At 39.5% G+C, this 20,161-nt stretch overlaps 1 protein-coding gene across 2 annotated transcripts in view; it reads right to left on the reverse strand.

Moving 5' to 3' along the window:
- The window catches only part of LOC129779369 (protein similar), a 355,482-nt gene that overhangs the window by 15,418 nt on the left and 319,903 nt on the right, over positions 1-20,161 (reverse strand). Inside the window, exons 9-10 of one of the 2 annotated variants that reach the window (XM_055786797.1) lie at positions 13,227-13,926; positions 10,489-10,991 (exon numbers count right to left, since the gene is read on the reverse strand). In XM_055786797.1, the coding sequence (XP_055642772.1) occupies positions 10,489-10,991; positions 13,227-13,926 (1,203 nt within the window). The remainder of the gene's footprint in view (positions 1-10,488; positions 10,992-13,226; positions 13,927-20,161) is intronic. The other variant, XM_055786807.1, reaches the window with a different exon arrangement.

Here is a 20,161-nt window from a genome sequence, read left to right on the forward strand (position 1 = left end):
CAAATGAAAGTCAAAACACGTCTCCGCTAATATCTCATCTGTCGTTCAACTAGTGATTATGGTGTAAATAACATCAATATATATATATTGGTGTATGTGAGTGTGTCCTTAGCCTATCTTATTAGTTTCATTAAATTTCTCATGAAGTCTTCTTACAGCTAGCCTCGCTAAACGCTAATACATCGTGTATGTGGCTATTTTTTTTTGTTTTGTTTCTGATATTCTCAATTTGACTGATCCTCAATAGCCAATATCTACAAGAGAGAGAATGAGAGACTCCATTACCGGAGCTGTTAAACATATCGAAACATAACCAACCAATAGAAAGAAAGACATAAATATCGAGAAGCTCTAGCTCTTTCCGTGTTTTGTTATTTTTAATCTTTATTTGTTTTTGTTTATCGACTAACGGTACTAGAATTTCTATTCAATTTGAATAACACGTCCAAATTTCAGAGTTTTAGTATATTTACAAACATTTTCAGCAGCGCTGTGGCGTCCTCCGAAAATCGATTAGCAAGGAGGGAGGAGGAGGGGGTCCAGAGTTTGTTTGTTTTTCGGATTAGTATTCTTTGTTTTGTTTGTTTGTTTGTTTGTCTCCCTAAAAGGGTTTTGACGTAGGACTACGTCTTTCATTTCTATACCGGGGTGTAAAATCAAAGTTTCGAAAACGAAAGCGTTATGCCGGAGACCGAGATTTTGAGCGTTAATAGCTCTTAAACAACTGAACGAAATGGTATGATAAACATTTCATTCGAAAGATAAAATGTCTACGCGTTATATACTTGTTACTTTTTGATCCAAAAACTTGTTTCAATAGTCTTAAAATTGCCTTCAAAACAGGCTTTTGAAATCACCAATCGGTATATAAGCGAGCGCCGCTCGGAAATCCACTCAGTCATAATTGAACAGCAGCGATTGGAGCATGTTGTCGCTGTTGTGGTGAAGCTCTTCATTTATCGTGAAAGCGCGGAACTCTTCGTTTGGATGCCATTCAGCATCGAGAAAATTCCGGAAAGATTTAATCATTGCTGAAAAATAATCTGCCAGTTCCCCTGGGAACTGAAAAATACATTCATGCGAAAGAGTTTATTCTAATGTTTTCTATCCATATGACAATGCAACCAAATACATTTGGATTTGAAAATTTATACTTCCCCATCAGTAGAAAATTTTTGTATCCAATATTGTATGCGCGCGCAACGGAAAATGTTTCGCATCGCGAAAATTATATAGTTTTCAATCGATTATCGCTCAGTCGCCGAAAGTTTCAAACTCAGAGAGTTCATTCCCCTCTAATTTGCCTTCCAAATTGCCATCGTAAACCACACCTTCTCTCGATTCAATCACGGACAAAAAGCATACTTAAGCGATATTCTGGTGGTGAAACGCATTCATTTTTCTTGACGACATCGACAAGGCAACATCGTTATTGAACGAGCTGAACGTGCTGGACGAGCTGGACGGCGAGGGATCAAGAGATTCATTTCCTGGCCTGACCTAAAACGCATTCAGTTAGTTTGGAACTGTGAGGAAGCGCAGAAAAGCCGATCCATCAGAAGAAGAGAAGACGATCGAGAGAGTATCAGCACCGAAAAACGGTTCCGTTTGAGACATCGAAGCAGCCGCCACACACACATATATACGTGCGGAACTTATTTTGTTTAAATTCCATCCAGCATCGAGAAGATTCCGGAAGAATATTATCGTTGCTGAAAAATAATCTGCCAGTTCCCCTGGGAATTGAAAAATACATTCATACAAAAGATTTTTTTTTATGTTTTCTAACATATAACACAGCGACCAAATACATTTGGTTTTGTGATTTTTCAATCAAGTGCAATTAGCAGGAAAGCTTCTGAAGATTATTCTTCCCCATAAGAAGGATATTTTCATATCCAATATTCGATGCATAAAACCTTGTACCTCCAATCCTCCCAAATATTAATTTATTCATTCAGAATGGATTTAGATTCAACTTCAAACAAATTATCTCTAAATCAACGATAGTCCTACGTCACCATTGCGGTTATACCATAGATATAACCCACTTCCTGTTTTGTTTATTGGTCGATGTTTGGGTGGCAGTGTTTTGCCAATGCATTCGGTATTATTTAAAGTTTGGTTTTGTGGTGGAAGAAGACGGTTTTCCTCATTATTGGAGAGGCAAGATCGAGCAATGCGTGGTGACTATGTTCTTTTTCAAGATTTTTTCTGATCAGAGAAATTCGAAAAAAATCGAAAATTCAAACACTGAAAATCGACAGTTATCGGCCGATGAAAACTCTTTCCTCAACTAACGCCATTATCCCACGCTAAATACACTCTACTCGATGATGATGGAGTGACGCTGACAGCGGCGTGGCGTTGCAAAAAAAAAAAAATCAACAACACAAACCTGTGTGTGCAGTGACATTTGCCCGTGCCCGTGCACAGATAATGAGACCGTGTCCAAGATTATGTAACGGGCAGCGGGCAGCCGGCAGGCCGACCTACGCGCGCTGCCGCCTGACGACACACCCACAAACATTATTCTCGGAACGGGGTAAGGTGGGCATCAAAACACAAACTTGGCAGCAGCTTGGCCAACGGCGGAGTGTGACATTTTAGCCGCCCCCTTCCTACTTTGCCCGGTGCCAGTGCAAAAATGAATCCATCCCATCACACGTTGTTGTTGTTGCCACGTTGGGGTTTGTTTATGCAAATTTCCACTTGTTTGATACGCCGGAACAATGCGAACTAACGAGGTAATAAAAGCCACCAGAACATGTGTGTGTGCATGTTTGTTCCCGAGTGGCGGATATTATTATTACCGCTTTTCTGTTATCTGGTTGTGGTCGTTAGTTTTTCCATCAAAGTGTGCATACTTGGATGTAACTTTCAATCAATAGAGGTATGTGTCTGTATGAATGTGTATCTCTAAGTGCAATATGGAATGGCTGTCGCGGAACGAAGCATGTCATGAATGTGCGACCAAAATAGATAGTCACTTTTTTATTCTGCGTGTCAGTGGTGTAAAATATGTCAACAGTAGTTCTCAGAGTGGGTGGAGGTAGAGCAGGAGAAGAAGGACGAGGTAATATTACTTACGCTAGTTCAGTTGTTTGCTTTTGTTCTCCTTATTCGCTATAACTAGAGCTCTTAGTCAACTAGATAGAATCTTAGACATCTCGGTGTGAATTGCGCGTCTAGCACAAATCTCACGTGCTACTGATGCTGCTGCTGAATGACGTTACGACGAAATCCAGACGGCAACACAATGAGCGACAAATGTATGTAATGATGCAATGTGATCCGCTCCACAAAGTATAGACAGTATCGACGATTTATATTGATAGTATGCTTTTGGAAGTTCTATTTTAAAGGTATTCAGAATTTATTGTTTACGTGGTGAGAGGCTAATTTTTCATTGCGCTTGATATATTCATACATTTTCTAAGTCGGGTCATCTGCAAAAAAAATCCTATTAAGAGTTTCGAACTAGGTTACTGACGGTACTCTCATCTTTCTTGCAGAAATTATAAAACCCAAACGATATGATGTATTCGAAATATTAACTCGAATTCTTCAAGACGCCTGGTTATCCTGGGCATCAACAGCAGAGGTAAGTACCCATTTTTACACTTTTCGCCATATGATGTTACAGTGGATACGGGGGGAAAAGTAAACTACTTTTATCAGGATTGGCTTGAAACTGTAGACTTGACGATATGTTGTGAAAGGTATTTCCGCAAAACCATGGGAACCCAAAAAACCACGCGTTGAGAGATGTACTCAGATTCTAACTGGAATTAACTACACACCAAATCAGCATATCTTTTGAAATCGTGAGGAAAAAATGCAGGAAAAAATGCAGGAAAAAATGCAAGATTTCGAATGCTTATACTCGAACATTTCTTACTGGATCGGAAAGATGTTTGCATCAATTGATAGGGAATATTTCTACGCATCTACGCAATTAATGAAATATTATTTTTCATCAGATAAACAATTGAATAACTGTAAAATGTTACGCGTTTGCTAAACGCCCTAACTGCCTCGTTTTGATTGGCCCAATTTACGGCTTCTCCAACGCAGCCATCAAAACCAAGCAGCCTTAGGAAAATCGGCATTGCAAATACATCAAAGTAGGTGGAGCTTTTGTTCCCACCGTAATGTGATCCCTAACAGAGATTTCAAAACTACACCTGGGGGAAATCGGCATTGCAAATACATGAAAGTTGGGGGTTATTTTTGTTCCGACTAAAATGTGTTTCTCTAACACAGATTTCAAATCCATGGAGCGTGGGGAAATTGGCATTGCAAATACATGTAAGTCGGGGGCATTTTTGTCCTGATTGAAATGTGTTTCTCTAACACAGATTTCAAATCCATGAAGCATGGAGAAATTGGCATTGCATACTCATGCAAGTCGGGTTTATTTTAGTTCCTACTGAAGTGTGTTTCTCCAACACAGATTTCAGAATCAAGGGGTCTGGGGAAATTGGCATTGCAAATTCATGTAGGTCGTTTGTTCCTACTGAAGTGTGTTTTTCTAATACAGTTTTCAAAACCAGGGTGTATGGGGAAATCGGCTTTGCAAATAAATGCAAACTGCGAGTACTTTTATATTCGCTTGCCTTTGTGCAGTCTAGAATATGTTTCCCCAACACGGTCTTCTAAACTTAGGAACCAGGGAAAATCGCGCAGACACTACAGGCGAATGAACTTTCAAGTTTAAAGCATATGTACTAAAAAAAGTAGAAGTTGAAGTTGTTGATTCATGCAAGCCGGGGGTACTTCTGCACCCGCATGTTTTGTTTTGCACTCCGAAAAGCGATTTACTAACACGCATTACAAAAGCGGGTACGAACACACCGCTTTGGCTCGGTTATTCAAGATTGACGTACGACGTACGTACGTACGTTCGACGCACATGTCAATATCGATAATGAGTACCTGAAGTCCATCAAATCAAGCAAATTCGCGTTTCGGGAAGTACGCACACTTGAGAGATGCAAACTTCAGAGAGTGAAATAAAATAATCGTTTGATACTTCTTCCGTTCACATATTTTGTCCAAGGCATCATACCAAACGAAAAGAACTGTCATGAAATTTACTTGTAACGCAGAACATAATCTATCACAATGCATGAATTCACCATACATGGCATTTGTTCAATCTTTTTACTCACAAAGCAAATATATTGAATTCAATTGAATTCGGAAATTGTTTCATTCTGTCAGAAATTTAATCAATACAAACAATTGCTAAGCTAACAATACAAATGATTGCTAAGCTAAGGTAGTCCCACGTTGACCTTGCGGTTATATCATAGATATAACCCACCCATTTTTTTATTTGTAGTCGCTCTCTTGAAAATTATAATGTTATTTTATTTCAAAAGTAGCGAAGCAAACCGCTGATGCCAGTTTTCATTACCTGGAATTTTTCAACAGTTTTCTTATATCGCTGTCAGACGTGAAGATATGGCTTCATTTTCAGGACATTTAACTTACTGTGAAAACTGTTACTGTTTCTGTTAGTTTTGTCAAAACATGTTGAAGATATTTAGAGTTTTTTTAGAATAGAATAAAAAAGAATATAAGCAACACTATATAATATTTTCTCCAAGGGGCCAAAAAAATTCTTGATTTTTTACAAAAAAATATAATTTAACACAATAAGGACCGCACGTTTTGGGGCAAACTTGTACGCTTCATTTGTTCGGATTCCACGAATCAGATCGTTTGTTTCCAACAGACCAAGAATTTAAACATCAAGAATTTAACACGGTTTATTTCGTGATCCATCGGTAATAGACGGAACGCGAAACACGAGAAATTTCCTGAGCGGTCCGCAATGTGTTAAAAATAATAATACCTACAAAATTTTAGTCAAATTATGAAATGTAAGAAATTTCGTTAAAAAAAATCATAAAAAATACAAAAAAAATCCCCGAAAAAAAAATTATTTCAAAAATTAAAATTCATTTTTCGCAAAAACATTTTTTTTTAATTCTCAAAAAAATAAATGAATAGCCCTTACAATTTCCAACAAGTCGTCCATACACTTTTGCAGGGAATTTTTTTTTTCTTACAACAACTCTTTCATGTTTTCTTTGAAAAAATGACAAATAATCCTAATTTGGTTTGAAGTCAATATAGCGATATAGTGTATTCGACAAAATTTTAGACTTTGTTGAAATATCAACTTTTGTCGAAGACGTCAACTTTCCTATCTTTTATAGTTTTTCGAATATAAGGAATTTTTGTATGACTCCTGAAAAAAAAAATGTTTTGCTCGTAACATTTTTGTGTGTAAATTCCAGCGTTTGACATGTTCTTGACATGTTTCTAAATAGATAAAAGTTAGCAGATCATGTAAATCGCGATAATTTATACATAAAAATGTTACAATTTAAACATTCATAGTAATTCTTCAATGAAAAACGTGAAAAAATTGTCGTTCGAAAAACTCTTTCCCTGTAAAAGTGCCCACCTTCCAACTTCCAATGTCTAGGCGACTTGTTGGAAATTGTAAGGGCTATTTATATCTATTTTTCAGAATTTTAAAAATACATGTTTTCGAGAAAAATGAATTTTAATTTTCAAAATATTTGTTTTTCAATTATTTTTTAAAAATTTGTTCGATATTTTTAAATGAAAACCTAAATAATTTTCAATTCTTTTCAGTATAAGCGAAAAAAAATCAGAATATGAGCTCGAATATCTACAAAAAGAGAGCCGATGAAGACGCGTGATGAAAACACACATGTATTCTGTAATTTTGGCCAAATTGTATCAGTCATTTCTTGATAGATTTCTTGCACCGATCGTTTTGAACACTTCCTAACTTCGCCATGAAGAAGATTATAAATTTGTCAATGATTACTTTGTAAAAAAAGTGTTGAAATAAAACCTCTTATATTTTCCATACATTTGATTAGACCGCAATGGATACAAAATCGGGAATCGTATTTGTATACATTTGTGCAAACGGAAACGAATGAATCGTAGAATTTAAGTCTCCGTAAACGAAGAAAATGAAGAAGAAGAATTGTGCAGAACAGCATTCACAAATCGTGAGTCACCGGGCTAGCGGCCAGATAGTAGCGTTACTCGGAACTTTCCAATTGGTCTTTCTCAAGGCCGAGAGTTTTTCTAGTTCTGCTAATCGGCCTTTTTCAAGGCAAGAGGAGAATGAGCTTTTAGAGTTCAAAGCCTCCCTAAAATGAACGAAGAAGAAGTTTGACGATACAACCAAACTAGAGGTGCTCTAGCATCCGAGTTGAAGAATATCGAAAAGCCCTTCACGGGTAGGTAGAAGTCAGCGGCGGCAAGATGGTTGTCGCAAGTGATCGACGTATTCAAAATTACAATGCAACAAATATCCTTACACTTTCGACTACGTCATTCATTTCCATACAGGAGTGTATGTTCAAAGTTTCGAAAACGAGAGCGTTGCGTTTGGAGGGCAAGACTTTGAGCGTTAATAACTCTTCGTCGGCTGAACGAAGTGGTATGGCAATCGTTTCAATCGAAAAATGAAATGTCTGCAGGTGATGTTCGTAACTTATTGACTCGAAAAACTAGTTTCAAAGCTTAAAAATAGCTTCGAAAACAGACTATTTAAATCACAAAAATCTGTATAAAACGAGTAACAGCTGAGAAATTCACCCAGTCGTAATGAGTAAGTTGTTGGACGCTTGTCTTTACTTGGTTGCGAAAACAAAGTTTTTCGTTTGCTTTATGTCTACTCGCCGCTCCCATTTACAGTGTTGTATGCAATTAACTTGCACTGTAACACGGACTACAAAAGCGGACACCGTGACGTTATTATCACCGTCACTTGAAAGAAAATTGTACCAGAAATTGAATTATATTCTTGTATCCCTGATATTGATAAAATATTACAATGTCACCGCTGACATTCGAGCAAGATCATCGACTCGATCAGAATCAATCGAATATCATAATGCAGTATTTTGGGCCCTATTCTAGAAGACGAGACGAGAGGAAGAGCGCTCGTCTGGTTTGTTTTCATATTCCAACTCGACTAAAAACAGACGAGTCTGACCCGACCGTTTGGCCGCGATCGCTGAACAATCAGTCGAGTCGTCTGGTTTGTTTTGGTGTGTTGATTTAAAACATCGGTATAGCTTTGTTCCACTTTCATCTTCAGAAATTGTTTCACGGCTAAACTAGAATTGCATGAGCAATGTATGTCTTTAACTGCAACCATAACATTTAATTCGGTAATTTGAATACTTTACAGATTTTCAAATGTAATCATTGAACTTATTGGCCAGAGATGTCAGGTGTTTGTTTCAAATATATTAACACGGCACGAAAAGTGTATTCACAATCATATTGAACAAAAAAGAATAATTTCTGACTCAATTTTTTTTGAGAATTTTTCAATGAAACAATGTTTTTCTACTGATGTTTATGTTTATATTATGCGTATCAATCATCGTACTCAGATGATTCAAAGTTTATTGCTATTAATGTGAAAAATACTAGAGTACGTTATTGTGAAACTGTTAAAAAAAGCATATAGATTTAAATCGTTGCTTTATAAATCGTTGATGAGGTGAATAAACATTTGCCCCAATAATTCCATAATAATGGAAAGTCTGAGTGATGAAACCCTATGCTGGTAGAAAAATATCAATAAAACAAAAAGTTATTTGAAACTTATTCTTCTTTGTTATGATTTTAGGATTTTGGCGCTGAGAAAGGAGTTGATTGATCAACTTTAGAAGTTTGTGTTTCATATTTGTTGTTTGTTGTTGTTTCTTCACATCTGACATCACTGATCATACCGTGACAGTGACGGAAGCCTTTCCAGTCTACCAAATAAAACATTTCAATGAAACTCGTGTATTGGAAAAGAATACTTTGCTCATCTCGACAGTGACTGAAGCCGAGACGAGACGAGGGCTCTTTGTTCGATGCGATAGTGATTGGGATCCAATCGAACGCTCGATGGAAATTGCATAGAAGGGGCCATTATCTCTTTCAGAGATTATAGGAGAATATTTCGAATTAAAAGCCCTGATCTTCCCGTCAGGGGAAACGCAACGTTTCTCTATAGTTGGAATTTAACAATTATACCTACTTCTTATATACTTATTATCACAAAGTCGCAATGAAAAATCAGCCTTTTTACTACGCTACAAAATTCTTTTTTTTTTTAATTTATCGTTGAACAAACAGTGAAAACGCAATAGCAAAATGCACAACAACGAAAAATGTAGCGTCCCAATTTTTCTTTCCAAAAGTGGGGGAGCAGAGAGAAAAATTAACAATAGGCAGAAGTGGATGCTTGAGGGCCGGAGAAGATCGAATCGAATACCACTAATCGCTACAAATGTTGTTGTTTGTTGTTGTAACTTACAATTTAGAAACGTAATTTATACTACCTGTGAAGCTGAAGAAGAACCCTATTCATGCCTCAATTATTTTTCGTTTTGGTTTTGGTTCCCTTTTTTTGTACAAATTATCAGAACCGATTTTGATTTTGCGCAAATTTTTTACTTTGTAATAATTCATGTTTTTTGTACCATCGGGGGGCTCAACGACCGAAACGCTACACGCGCGTGCCCTGGCAAGATTGTCTCTGATCCCTCCCACGTCCCACGCCTCCCGCTTTCGTGAGGGGTGGGGGCTTGAGGCCCAGAGAGCACTCTCCGAGCGTTGGGTGTTTTGATTCGTCGTTCGTTTTGTTTTGTTTGTTTGTTAATTTTTTTGATCCTATATAATGACAATTTATACAATTTTTACTTGAAATAGCGACGAAGCAACAAAGGGAAAACGGAAGTGGTTGGTGTTGTCGAGCGAAAGATAATATGATTCGAACCGAAGGAACGTAATAAAACAGCGAGACAGAGTATGAGTATCTGTGTGAGAGGGGGTCAATTAAACGATACGAGCTGTGCTGTCGTTTGAGATGTTCTTTTTTTCGTTTGCTATACGTCAACAAGTTTTATTTGAGAGAAAAAAAAGAGTGATTCCGCAGATGAATCGCAATAGTCGTCCGCAATCGGCACTATGTACAACTATACAAAACAAAAAAAGAGTTTAAAACAAGAGACTTCGATTTGCAACTCAACTTAACGAACATTAATAACATAGTTATAGTGTTTGTGTATGTGTGTGTATGTATACGTGTGGGTGTGAGTGTTTGCTTAAATAATTTCCTCTGCTTGATTTGATTGTTTAACAATAATGATGATGATGATGATGATAATGATGACTTTCTGTTTCAACGAGTTAAAACTATAATTATAACAACTATCACAGTAATGGTTTTTGTCTCTTTACACCTAATTAGACGAGTTATGTGGTTGGTTGTATAAATCTTCCGTTCGCTTCTGTTTATTTACGAACGAGACGAAGCTTCGCGGGAACTAGTAGGTGATGCAGGACGGTTAGGGTCCGACTCGGGGGCTAGGCTTTGGCCGCCTTGCTAGGGCGGGGAAGGCATGTGTACCCGGCACTTACGTCGCATCCACTGACGAGTAGATTCATGAGAACCGAGTTGGAGGCCTGTCCCTGCAGTCCGTTCACCTTGGCAGTCGCTGGCCATCGGCCATCGGCCGACTGCTCGAGAACCGATTTGGACTTGGATTTAGCCTTAGCCGGTATCGGTGAGGGTGCCATCAGTTGCTGGAGTAGCTGTGGCGAGGCCGCCGTCGGAGAGGATTGCGACGATTTGACACGCTTGCTGGATCCATCGTCTGCGTCCGAAGTCGCAAGGGAGCGCTTGTTGGTGTGGTGGTGGGAGCCGGTCAGGATCGTTGCCGTGGCCGTCGTCGTCGTCGGTGGTGTTGATCTATTGTTGTTATTGTTGTTATTCTGTCCGTTACTCGCGGTGGAATTTTTCTTGGACACGATCGACGCGATTAGGGTCGCGTTCAGCTTGGTGTTCGATGTTCCGCCGCTGCCACCGCCAGTTCCATTCAGCTGGAGCAGATCGTTCATCGTCCAGGCCTCGATGGTGTTACCTAAAAGCGAGTCAAAACATGGTATTATTAACGGCTCTATTTGGACGGTGCAATCACCTACGCGCGAGCGCGCTGGATTGGATTCACGGTTCTAAGGTGTGTGAGATATGTGGAATGATCGGCCGGTCGGCGGATTAAATATAGAAGTCGGTTTGTATGATATTGATGGGTCCTGCTAGAGCTCTTCGTCGTCTCGCAGCATATGGATCGAATCTTCTGGACTATTTTTAACCGCGACGACCAGTCGGTGACGCAGGGCAAAACAAAGAGACATCAACGACTTGAAATCTGAGAGCTCGACGGAATGATAATCATCATCTGCCGGCACTGAATGCGCGATGGTTGGAAAATAAAAATACGATCACCAAAATGCGCAGCTGTTCTCGGGGCTTTGGGGCAATGGGACGGGTATAAATTCTTGGCCGCTTTGTCAGCTAGTTTTGTGACACGCGGTGAAAATTGTTCAATCCATTGTGATGATTAATTCCGGTGCAGACAGCCGCGTTTATTGGATCATTCGGGCCCCTTTGGTTAAATTTATTGCGACAATAGCGCCGTCTGATAAAATAGATTCAATTATTCAGGACTGTTGTTTTGGTCACATGCGATAACAAGGTTGTGAAAAACACATCACCGAATTGAGTGACGGATGAAATTCCTCGTGAATATTAGAAGTTTTGCTACAAGTTTTGTCGTTTGATAAAAGATGGCGCTATTTGGTTGGTCGCTTTGTGTATTTTCAATTTTTTTTGAACTCATTCGTATAGATGGACCTGCCACCTCCGCCTACAGTGGTTTGAGCAAGACGAGTTATTTAGAAGATAATATTATATTTCCCCATCTTTGAAATCAGTTTTACAAAAAAACGAACAGATTTTACTTATAGATATGAATTATACCTAAGATATAACCGCGAGGTTGACGTAGGACTACCATTGGCTTAGTAATCATTCGAGTGTATTGCGGTACTTCTAGAACCACAAATTCCAATACAGTCTTGAATAACTGAGCCAAAATGTTGTGTTCATACCGCTTTCGAAATCCGCACACATTGCGGTGTGCAAAAATGCATGCGGATACATATGTACTCGCACCTTGCATCTATTTTGCAATGCCGATTCACCTACTTGTTCTGATTATAAGGCACAAAGGGCACGCGAACCAAGGCTTTTTTTGCTGCACAGGGCAATATTTAAAACCAAATATTATTAAGCTATCACGGCACAAAACACAACGCTGTGTCCACCATGGTAGCACATTCAACAAGCTGAAAAAGAAAAAAAGAAGTCACAGGAGGGTTGTGTCCGAAACACGACCGCATAGTTGATTCCGTTAGGCTATCTGTTGATTTTTGATTTGTTTGAAGAATTACCTCGTTAAACTCTTTGATAATGATTTGGTTTTAATGTCTCTGTTAGGGAACACATTTCGGTAGGAAAAAAGTTTCCCCTACTTTCATGTATTTGCAATGTCGATTTCCTCCAGGCAGCTTGGTTTTGGTGGGCCCTACTCCAGAAACGCTTCTCATTTGACATCACTGATCATACTGAGAAAAACTGACTGAAGTCTCTCCAGTCTACCAAATAAAACATTTCAATGAAACTCGTGTACTGGAATAGGATATTTTGCTCGTCTCGACAGTGACTGAAGCCGAGACGAGACGAGACGAATTGCTCGTCTCGTTTTCTGGAAAAGGGCCAAATGTCTCTATTAGGGAATACATTTCGATAGGAACAAAAGCTCCCTCTACTTTCATATATTCGCAATGCCGATTTTTCCGAGGCAGCTTGGTTTTTATGTCTCTGTTAAGGACCCGTCGCATGTGTCGTCAAGTTCGACCAATCAGAAGTGGGTATTTCCGTTAGGATAGGGATTGAGATTTTTCAATTGTTCGATAGTTAGTTTCATGACATATATCATTTTCTTCAAAATTGTTATGGAGTGCCGAAATCGATTGACGCAAAAATTTCATCAATCCATCATGAAATGACTGAGCAATAAGCGTTCGAAATTGGACAATTTTCACGATGTGCTCGGTTTTAGATTTTCAAGTTGTACCCCAATATGTTCCCGAAAGACGTAATCCTACGTCAAAACAATTGGACACACTCGGTTGTGTGCAATTATTTATACCGGTTGAACAACAGTCAACCATTCCACAATCATCACTCACTCTAGAACTCCAATCCTCCCTGCGAAAATCCCATTAGGTTTTGAAACAACACCCACGCTTACTTCCAAACTTACTGGTTTTGTATCCGGGTGAAATAACCACCATCGGGTGCACCAAATTGGATTCGATCAGTTTAATCCTCTTCTCGCCGATCACTTCCCTCTGTTGCTGCTGTTGCACTTCCGACACTAACACCTGCTGTTGCTGCTGTTGCTGCAGCGGTTGCTGCTGTATCAGAATCTGCCGATTGCTGGCTTCATTCTGTGATTGCTGCTGGTGGATTGTCGAGGTCTGTATGTTGATGACATTGCCTCCGCAGAGCAGTGCCGCCAGGCTGGAATCGATGATTTTATTTCCGATATTGCAATTGTTTTCCCTGTCAATGCTACCGCCACCGCCGCCGCCGCTACCGCTATTAAGGCCATTCCGAAGGCCATTGGACGTGACCGTGGCCGATTTGTGCCCGTCCGACTGGCTTTGATGATGCTGATTGTGATTGTGGTTGTGGGCGGAGAACTCCTCCTTGATCGAGCTGGCGAGACTGCTGGCGTGCTGCTCGATGGATGTCGGCGGGGCACCCCACATCAGATCCTCGGACGTCAACAGCGGCAGGTCGTCGACTTCGCTCATCGATATGTACGGGGCCCGCATCGACAGGTCCAAATCGTCGTCCATGTTGAGGGTCATAAATGCAAGCTCATCTTCCGGGCAGCCCGATCCGTTTGGGCTGCACAGCGACGGAATACTGCTTCCCTCGGGGCTCTGGGGGGAAAAATCAGACGAGAAAAAAAGCAGTATGATGATTAATGATTTTTCTCTGGCTGTTTAACATTAATAAATATTAATAGCACGAAGTCAAGCAATCAGCGAGAAATGAGAATTCAACGTTAAGAGTCCTGGCCTGAAGGGAATTTGCTGCGTTCGAGGACCAATCAATCGATCTTAATCTTAAGGAAAGTGAAAGCGCTTTCCGCACTGGTCTGTCCGCCCGCTCCAGAATAGATAGTTCAAAATTCAAGCTCCCCCAAGCGAACGCGCATCTCTCTCAAGGTTGTCACACGATGCTTGACTCGAGCAAACAAGACCCGCAAAACATTGCATCGCACCTTACATAGTAAATTAACACCTTCCCTCACATCCGAGTGGGGTGTAATTCTAAGTTGTCACACGACGTTGACACACGTTGCGCTTTAGTGACGGGGGTAAACAGTGGTCCAAAAAGGAGCGAACGGAGTGAATTACGGTCCCCAAGAAGGTGCATATTACACGTACACGTATGTGTGATGATCATAAACGAGTAGTTTACAGCGGGCAAATACACGAGGTTTGCAAAAAAGAGGGATTATTAGATGCAACCTTAGAGAGCTGACATCATTTAATGGCTGGTCGCTAAAAAACTACTGCGCCTAGAGCTGGTGTTACTGCTCGCGGATGGAAGGGTGTTAAGATTTCTCTGTTTAGATAACATGGTTCTTTCAATCATTTCGAACGCGTATCAGAGATTGGCCTCTAAGTTTGAGCTTCGTATAATTTACAAGATGTTACTCGGTTGCATTGGATGGATTCTCCTTCGAACCATAACCTCTTTTATCACTTCATAGGCAGTTTCCTCTTATCATGAAGTGAAATATTCTAGTTCGATTCCAGTTTTCTGCTCATTGATACTGTTTATCTCGGCCGGAACTGACCATCAAATGAACTGGATGATTATCAAATAATACCAACAAAACATATTATTGGCAGCGGTCTCTAAACAAAATGACTGCAAGATATGCAACAATTTGGCACTACATAATGAAATTCAGAACAAAAAACAAAATTCAAATAGTCATAAAACATATGATACGAAAACTATATGTTAATATACTTTTGACCTAAACACAGAACATGCAGGAAAAAAATATACTGAATAACTGTAAAATGTCGAGTGTTATCTAACCTGCCCTGTTTTGATTGGCCCGAATTACGTGTTCCCCAACACGGCCATCAAAACCAAGGTGTCTGGGGGAAATTGGCATTACAAATCATGCAAGTAGGGGGAGCTTTTGTTCCCACTGAAATGTGTTCCCTAATACAGCCATCAAAGCCAAGGTGCTTTACATTACATGGCGTTTGCTCTAAATCTTTACTTACACAGCAAATATGTTGAATTCAATTGAATTCGAACATAGTTTCATTGAATCTATAATTTAATAAATACAAAAAAAAATATTACTAAGCCACCTCACCCCACGTCAACCTTGCGATTGTATCATAGATATAACCCATCTATTTTTTATGGTAGTAAAAAACTTGTTTTAAAATAATGTTTCTGGGTATTCGGTACCAGTTATGGTAGCAAACGGTGTTTCATAGAAAACGTAACAATAGCAGTCAAATAATATTTCGGTATTTTTTTATAATTAAACAATCACTTTGAATCTTACTATTAATCAAAATAAAAAAGGCAGTTTATGCATTCAAAACAAAATATTTGTTGCTGAAAACGCATACTAAATTCATACGCTTCGGTCGGTCACGCATAGTGCTATTTCGCTACATTGCAGAGCGTTCTAGAGCACTATTATATGCAATTGTACTACGAGACAGCGTGAAAACGAGGACTTTTCGTGTTATGATGATTGGAACAGTGCAGTTTTCGATATGACGATAATTAGTACATGAGTAACTTATGGTAAGCCGCACCGTGTCGGTAAAACGCACCATTTTGAAAAATCATAAAAAAACAGTAATTGGCAAGATTTATCTGTGCTCATAATTTAATTTTATAATTATAAATACCATTAAATATAGTTCAGCATTGAATACCTTGTCTAGCTTCATAAAAGAAATATATATAAAATCACATGATTTCACTTTGGCCGTTTCTGTCATAAGACTTTTGAAGCATTATAAAACTAATTTAAATTTTGCAAACTTCAATACACTCTCGAATGTTACCAGAGCTATCGATTAGGTTTAAACAGACAAAAGTTAAAAAATCATTTTCATATTGAAATCCACCCATCTCAGCAAATCCATCTGATCCATCCCAGCAAATCGCTCCAGTATGGATATTGAAAAAGGGTTAGTCAGTGTTGCCAAAGTGCTGCCAAATTACTCAGATATTTACTGTAATTATATTATGCCTAGTTGATTTCTGAGAAGCATAAAACCATTTTTTCATATCTTGTGTAATAAAAACCAGAACGATCAAAATTATTTCAATGTTTCTGGCTTCTAAAATCCTTCCATTATTGTGAATAATACAAACCCTAAAATCAAAATGAAAGCTCAGAAAAATAAAGGCGAAAATTCTGGCAGCACATTTGTGAACATCGTCACCCATTAATATAATTGCAAACAAAGAATATTGGATTCAAAATTGTTCGGCGATTTCGGTGTTCGATAGCAAAAATGCCTCGAAAATTTGATTCTAACTAGCTTCTGCTATCGGAAGCGAAAGTTTCTTCTTCTTCTTCAATGGCACTAACGTTCCTAGAGGAACTTCGCCGTCTCAACGTAGTATTACTTGCGTCATTTTTATTAGTACTCAGTTGAGATTTCTATGCCAAATAACACGCCTTGAATGCATTCTGAGTGGCAAGCTCTAGAATACGCGTGATCACAGTGCAAGTCGGAGGAAATTTCTTGGACGAAAAAATCCCCCGACCAGAACGGGAATCGAACCCGAACACCCGGCATGTTAGTTATAACGCTAACCACTCGGCCAAGGGAGCACGGAAACGAAAGTTATAATCAGTGAATCAAGAAATATCCAAAATGAACGCTTCGATGTCGTTTGATATTTTGACCCGTTGTATAAGGGTATCTTACCTCGCTTATTTAAGAATGGCGTAATTAGAATGTGTCAAAATTCTCATTATTTTTGTTGGTTTTCTTATTCGTAAACGTAAAGAGAACAGATGTGGATGTGTTTCATCCTGTTTTGCCTAAGATGGGCGTCTTACTCATCTTAGGCAAAACATCTGATGCATCTGATGCTGAATAATTCCTTCTCCATATTCAACACCTTCAGTGTATCCAGAAGAGTGTTCGGGACAGTTACAGTTCCAGAGAGAACAACCGGAACAAATCTTGGGAACTCTTAGTCCTCACAATTCCTTGAGTTCTACGGTCAATAGTCGGTACGCGTAAATTTTGTTTGAGTCATTCGATTAACATTTGACATTTGAGACAAACAGTTTAAGATGATTCTTGTCCCCAGCGTTGAGAAAAGTCCTTAGACCACAGTTCACTCGACTCAAGAGTTCTTCTCTCAAGCTTCGAGTTGAAAGTATCGACCTGGGATGTCACCCTTTTTACTTGCAGCGTTCTAGAGTGCAACACATTTTTCTAGTTACGCTGGTTGTGTACCGCTTGTCCAACTTTGGCTGCGTCGATGATGGCCTGCAGCCATGCGTATTTTTATTGCATCTGTACTTCTGCAAGAATGTGATGTTGTTCGTAGTGAGCAAACACTTTAGCGATTATGGATTCTTTTTACATGTATGTATTATTATTATTATTTTTTTTTTTTAATGCAATACACTAAATTCAAATCTCTACTGTCAACAACTGGACCGCTTGTAGCTAGCGATTGACCAGAAACGGCCAGAATTGGCCAAATGAAGAGATGTTGTGTTCCATCAGAACATCGCAAGGCCACACACGCCTGTGGAGACTCCAGGACCAGAAACTCCGGGAGTTTGTTTGGGAAGTTTTAATGCATCCACCATATAGTCCGAAACTGGCACTGACCGATTGCAACCTGCTTCTCGCATTGCAAAACTTCCTGAGAGTTAACAAATTGGGATCAAGAAAAGATTGTGAAAGTCGATTACTAGAGTTTTTCGCCAGTAAGGACCAAGACTTCTATGAGAGAAACATCATGAAGCTACCTTTCCCCAACCTAATATGTTTGTCGCTCCTTCACGTTGTATTGAATTAATCTTGTGAAACCTAACTTTATTTCTTGAAAATTTTCCTGCTTCGTTCCGGTAAATGTTACATTCGTGTAAAGTTGTTCAGACGTGTTTCTGGAGAATGATATTCGGATAAACAACTGAACTAAAAATCACGTTAAACATAATTTTCGTTTCAGGGTAGCACTGCGGCTGAAAACTCATCCGCTGACAGAGTGACACAGAATTTACTGGTTGAAAAATGGAAACGATCTCCGTGAACTAACCGTTATAAAATGTTTTTCACCGGAGCCATAATTAGATCATTCAAAACTTTTTTGAAGCGAATTTGTGACTCATTCAAAACTACCTTCAGTGATGTTCTTCCACTCTGAGCGCAGGTTGATCTAACATTGCATTCTCTTGTGGGCCCTGATCAGATCATATTTATTCCAAACTCTACTTTGTATTAAATGAGTCAATTGCACGCCCATTATAGACACAGATTATGATGAAAATCAGATCTCACCCATAACCCCGTCTCGGATTTCGCCGCGTAAATTTGCTTCTTAAGCTAATTTATTTACTTTATCGTTTAAACATGTTAATCCGGACACTTGCTACCAGCGCTAAAATCGGCGTTCGTTTCAATTTGCGGCGCAATTTACAACACACACGACAAGTTCAATAGCTCATATAGCTCGGTAACACATGACAATCATCCGGTCGGGTTCGAATGGAGCGCGGAAAACCGCTAATTGTTCGTGCTGTTGTTGTGCCCTTGGAGTGATTAGAAATTAGAAATAAAAAATCGTGCTGAAAAAAAAATAAGAACGCGAGACACGACGGTGCGACCGTGCCGTGTGTAAACTGAACTGTTATGGTTCTACCGGCCACCACCGCCGCCACGGATGTCGTCCTAGTTGCACACTCTCTCGCGCGCCGCGGATTGATTCGATAATTATCTCGCGGCAGTTTTATGGTCACACCAATTAAAATTTATGGGAATATTGCAGCGCTGAAAAGAGCTGCTCACTCCGGGTGAAACGCGATCGCGACACAACGTAACGCGAAATTATGTCCCTTTTTGGGGTGAGGTAATACATTCAAAATCATAATTGAATTAATCTAATTAATGTACATGCCATTTTGTTCGCGTAATTTGCGGCCGCTCGCCGCAAAATGGGCTCTATTGGTATTACCGCGGAGTGCAAAAATTTCCAATCCCTTTCACTCCGTCGTTCTTGCAGTTTTGTTTGTTTTGTTGTTTTATCAGCAGCAGGCGTACAAGCTTAGCTCGGTGCATGGGGCTTATCTAAGCCAACCGACCGACATTAGGTGTTATCAAAGCTATTTGTGTTGACAGAACCACGTCACCTCGGATCCAAGAATAACAAATCATTGAGTCTTTCACCCGAACCGTGTCAGCCCCGTCAATTACGTTCAATTGATTCATTCATTAAATATTAAAGCGTGAATCCACAGGGAATTACACGCAAATATGGCCTATATAAAAAACCTTGCATAACACGTATGAGGCTTGTTAGCTGCTCTGCGATGATCCTCTTCAAACAAACAATGTAATAAATGCGCCAACGATCAAAGCAGCATTGGACGGAGGACAATTTCAGCTTCTCACCTTAACGAGATAGTACTCACGCACGCACGCACGCACGCACGAACAAAGTTAACCCTTCGGTCCTGATGGAACAGATGCCCAGTTCCTTCCTCTAAAGGCTCGCAGCTCACATGTTCGTTCGTTCGTTAGTTAGTTATAATTTGATACGCTTACACATTAAGTATGATTAGCGCTCATTTTCTCGTTTGTTCCGTTTCGTTCCGTATGATACCAACCTCTCGGTTCGGGGAGAAGCTGGAGGGAGGATGTCACAAGTAGTGATCCCCGATAATCGTTCGATTAATCGATTAATCGAATACTTCCTACAGAAATCGATTATTAATCGAACGAATACTGCACAACCAATAATCGAAGCGAACGAATAGTTTACGTCGATTAATCGATCCAAACGCTGAGAGAAAAAAACGTACGGCCGTTGCAGTTTTAAGTGCGATTCACATACAACATACACGTCACGTTCACGTCCCGTCACGTC

This window comes from Toxorhynchites rutilus, chromosome 1 (genome assembly GCF_029784135.1).
Source record: "Toxorhynchites rutilus septentrionalis strain SRP chromosome 1, ASM2978413v1, whole genome shotgun sequence".
Lineage (NCBI taxonomy): Eukaryota > Metazoa > Arthropoda > Insecta > Diptera > Culicidae > Toxorhynchites > Toxorhynchites rutilus.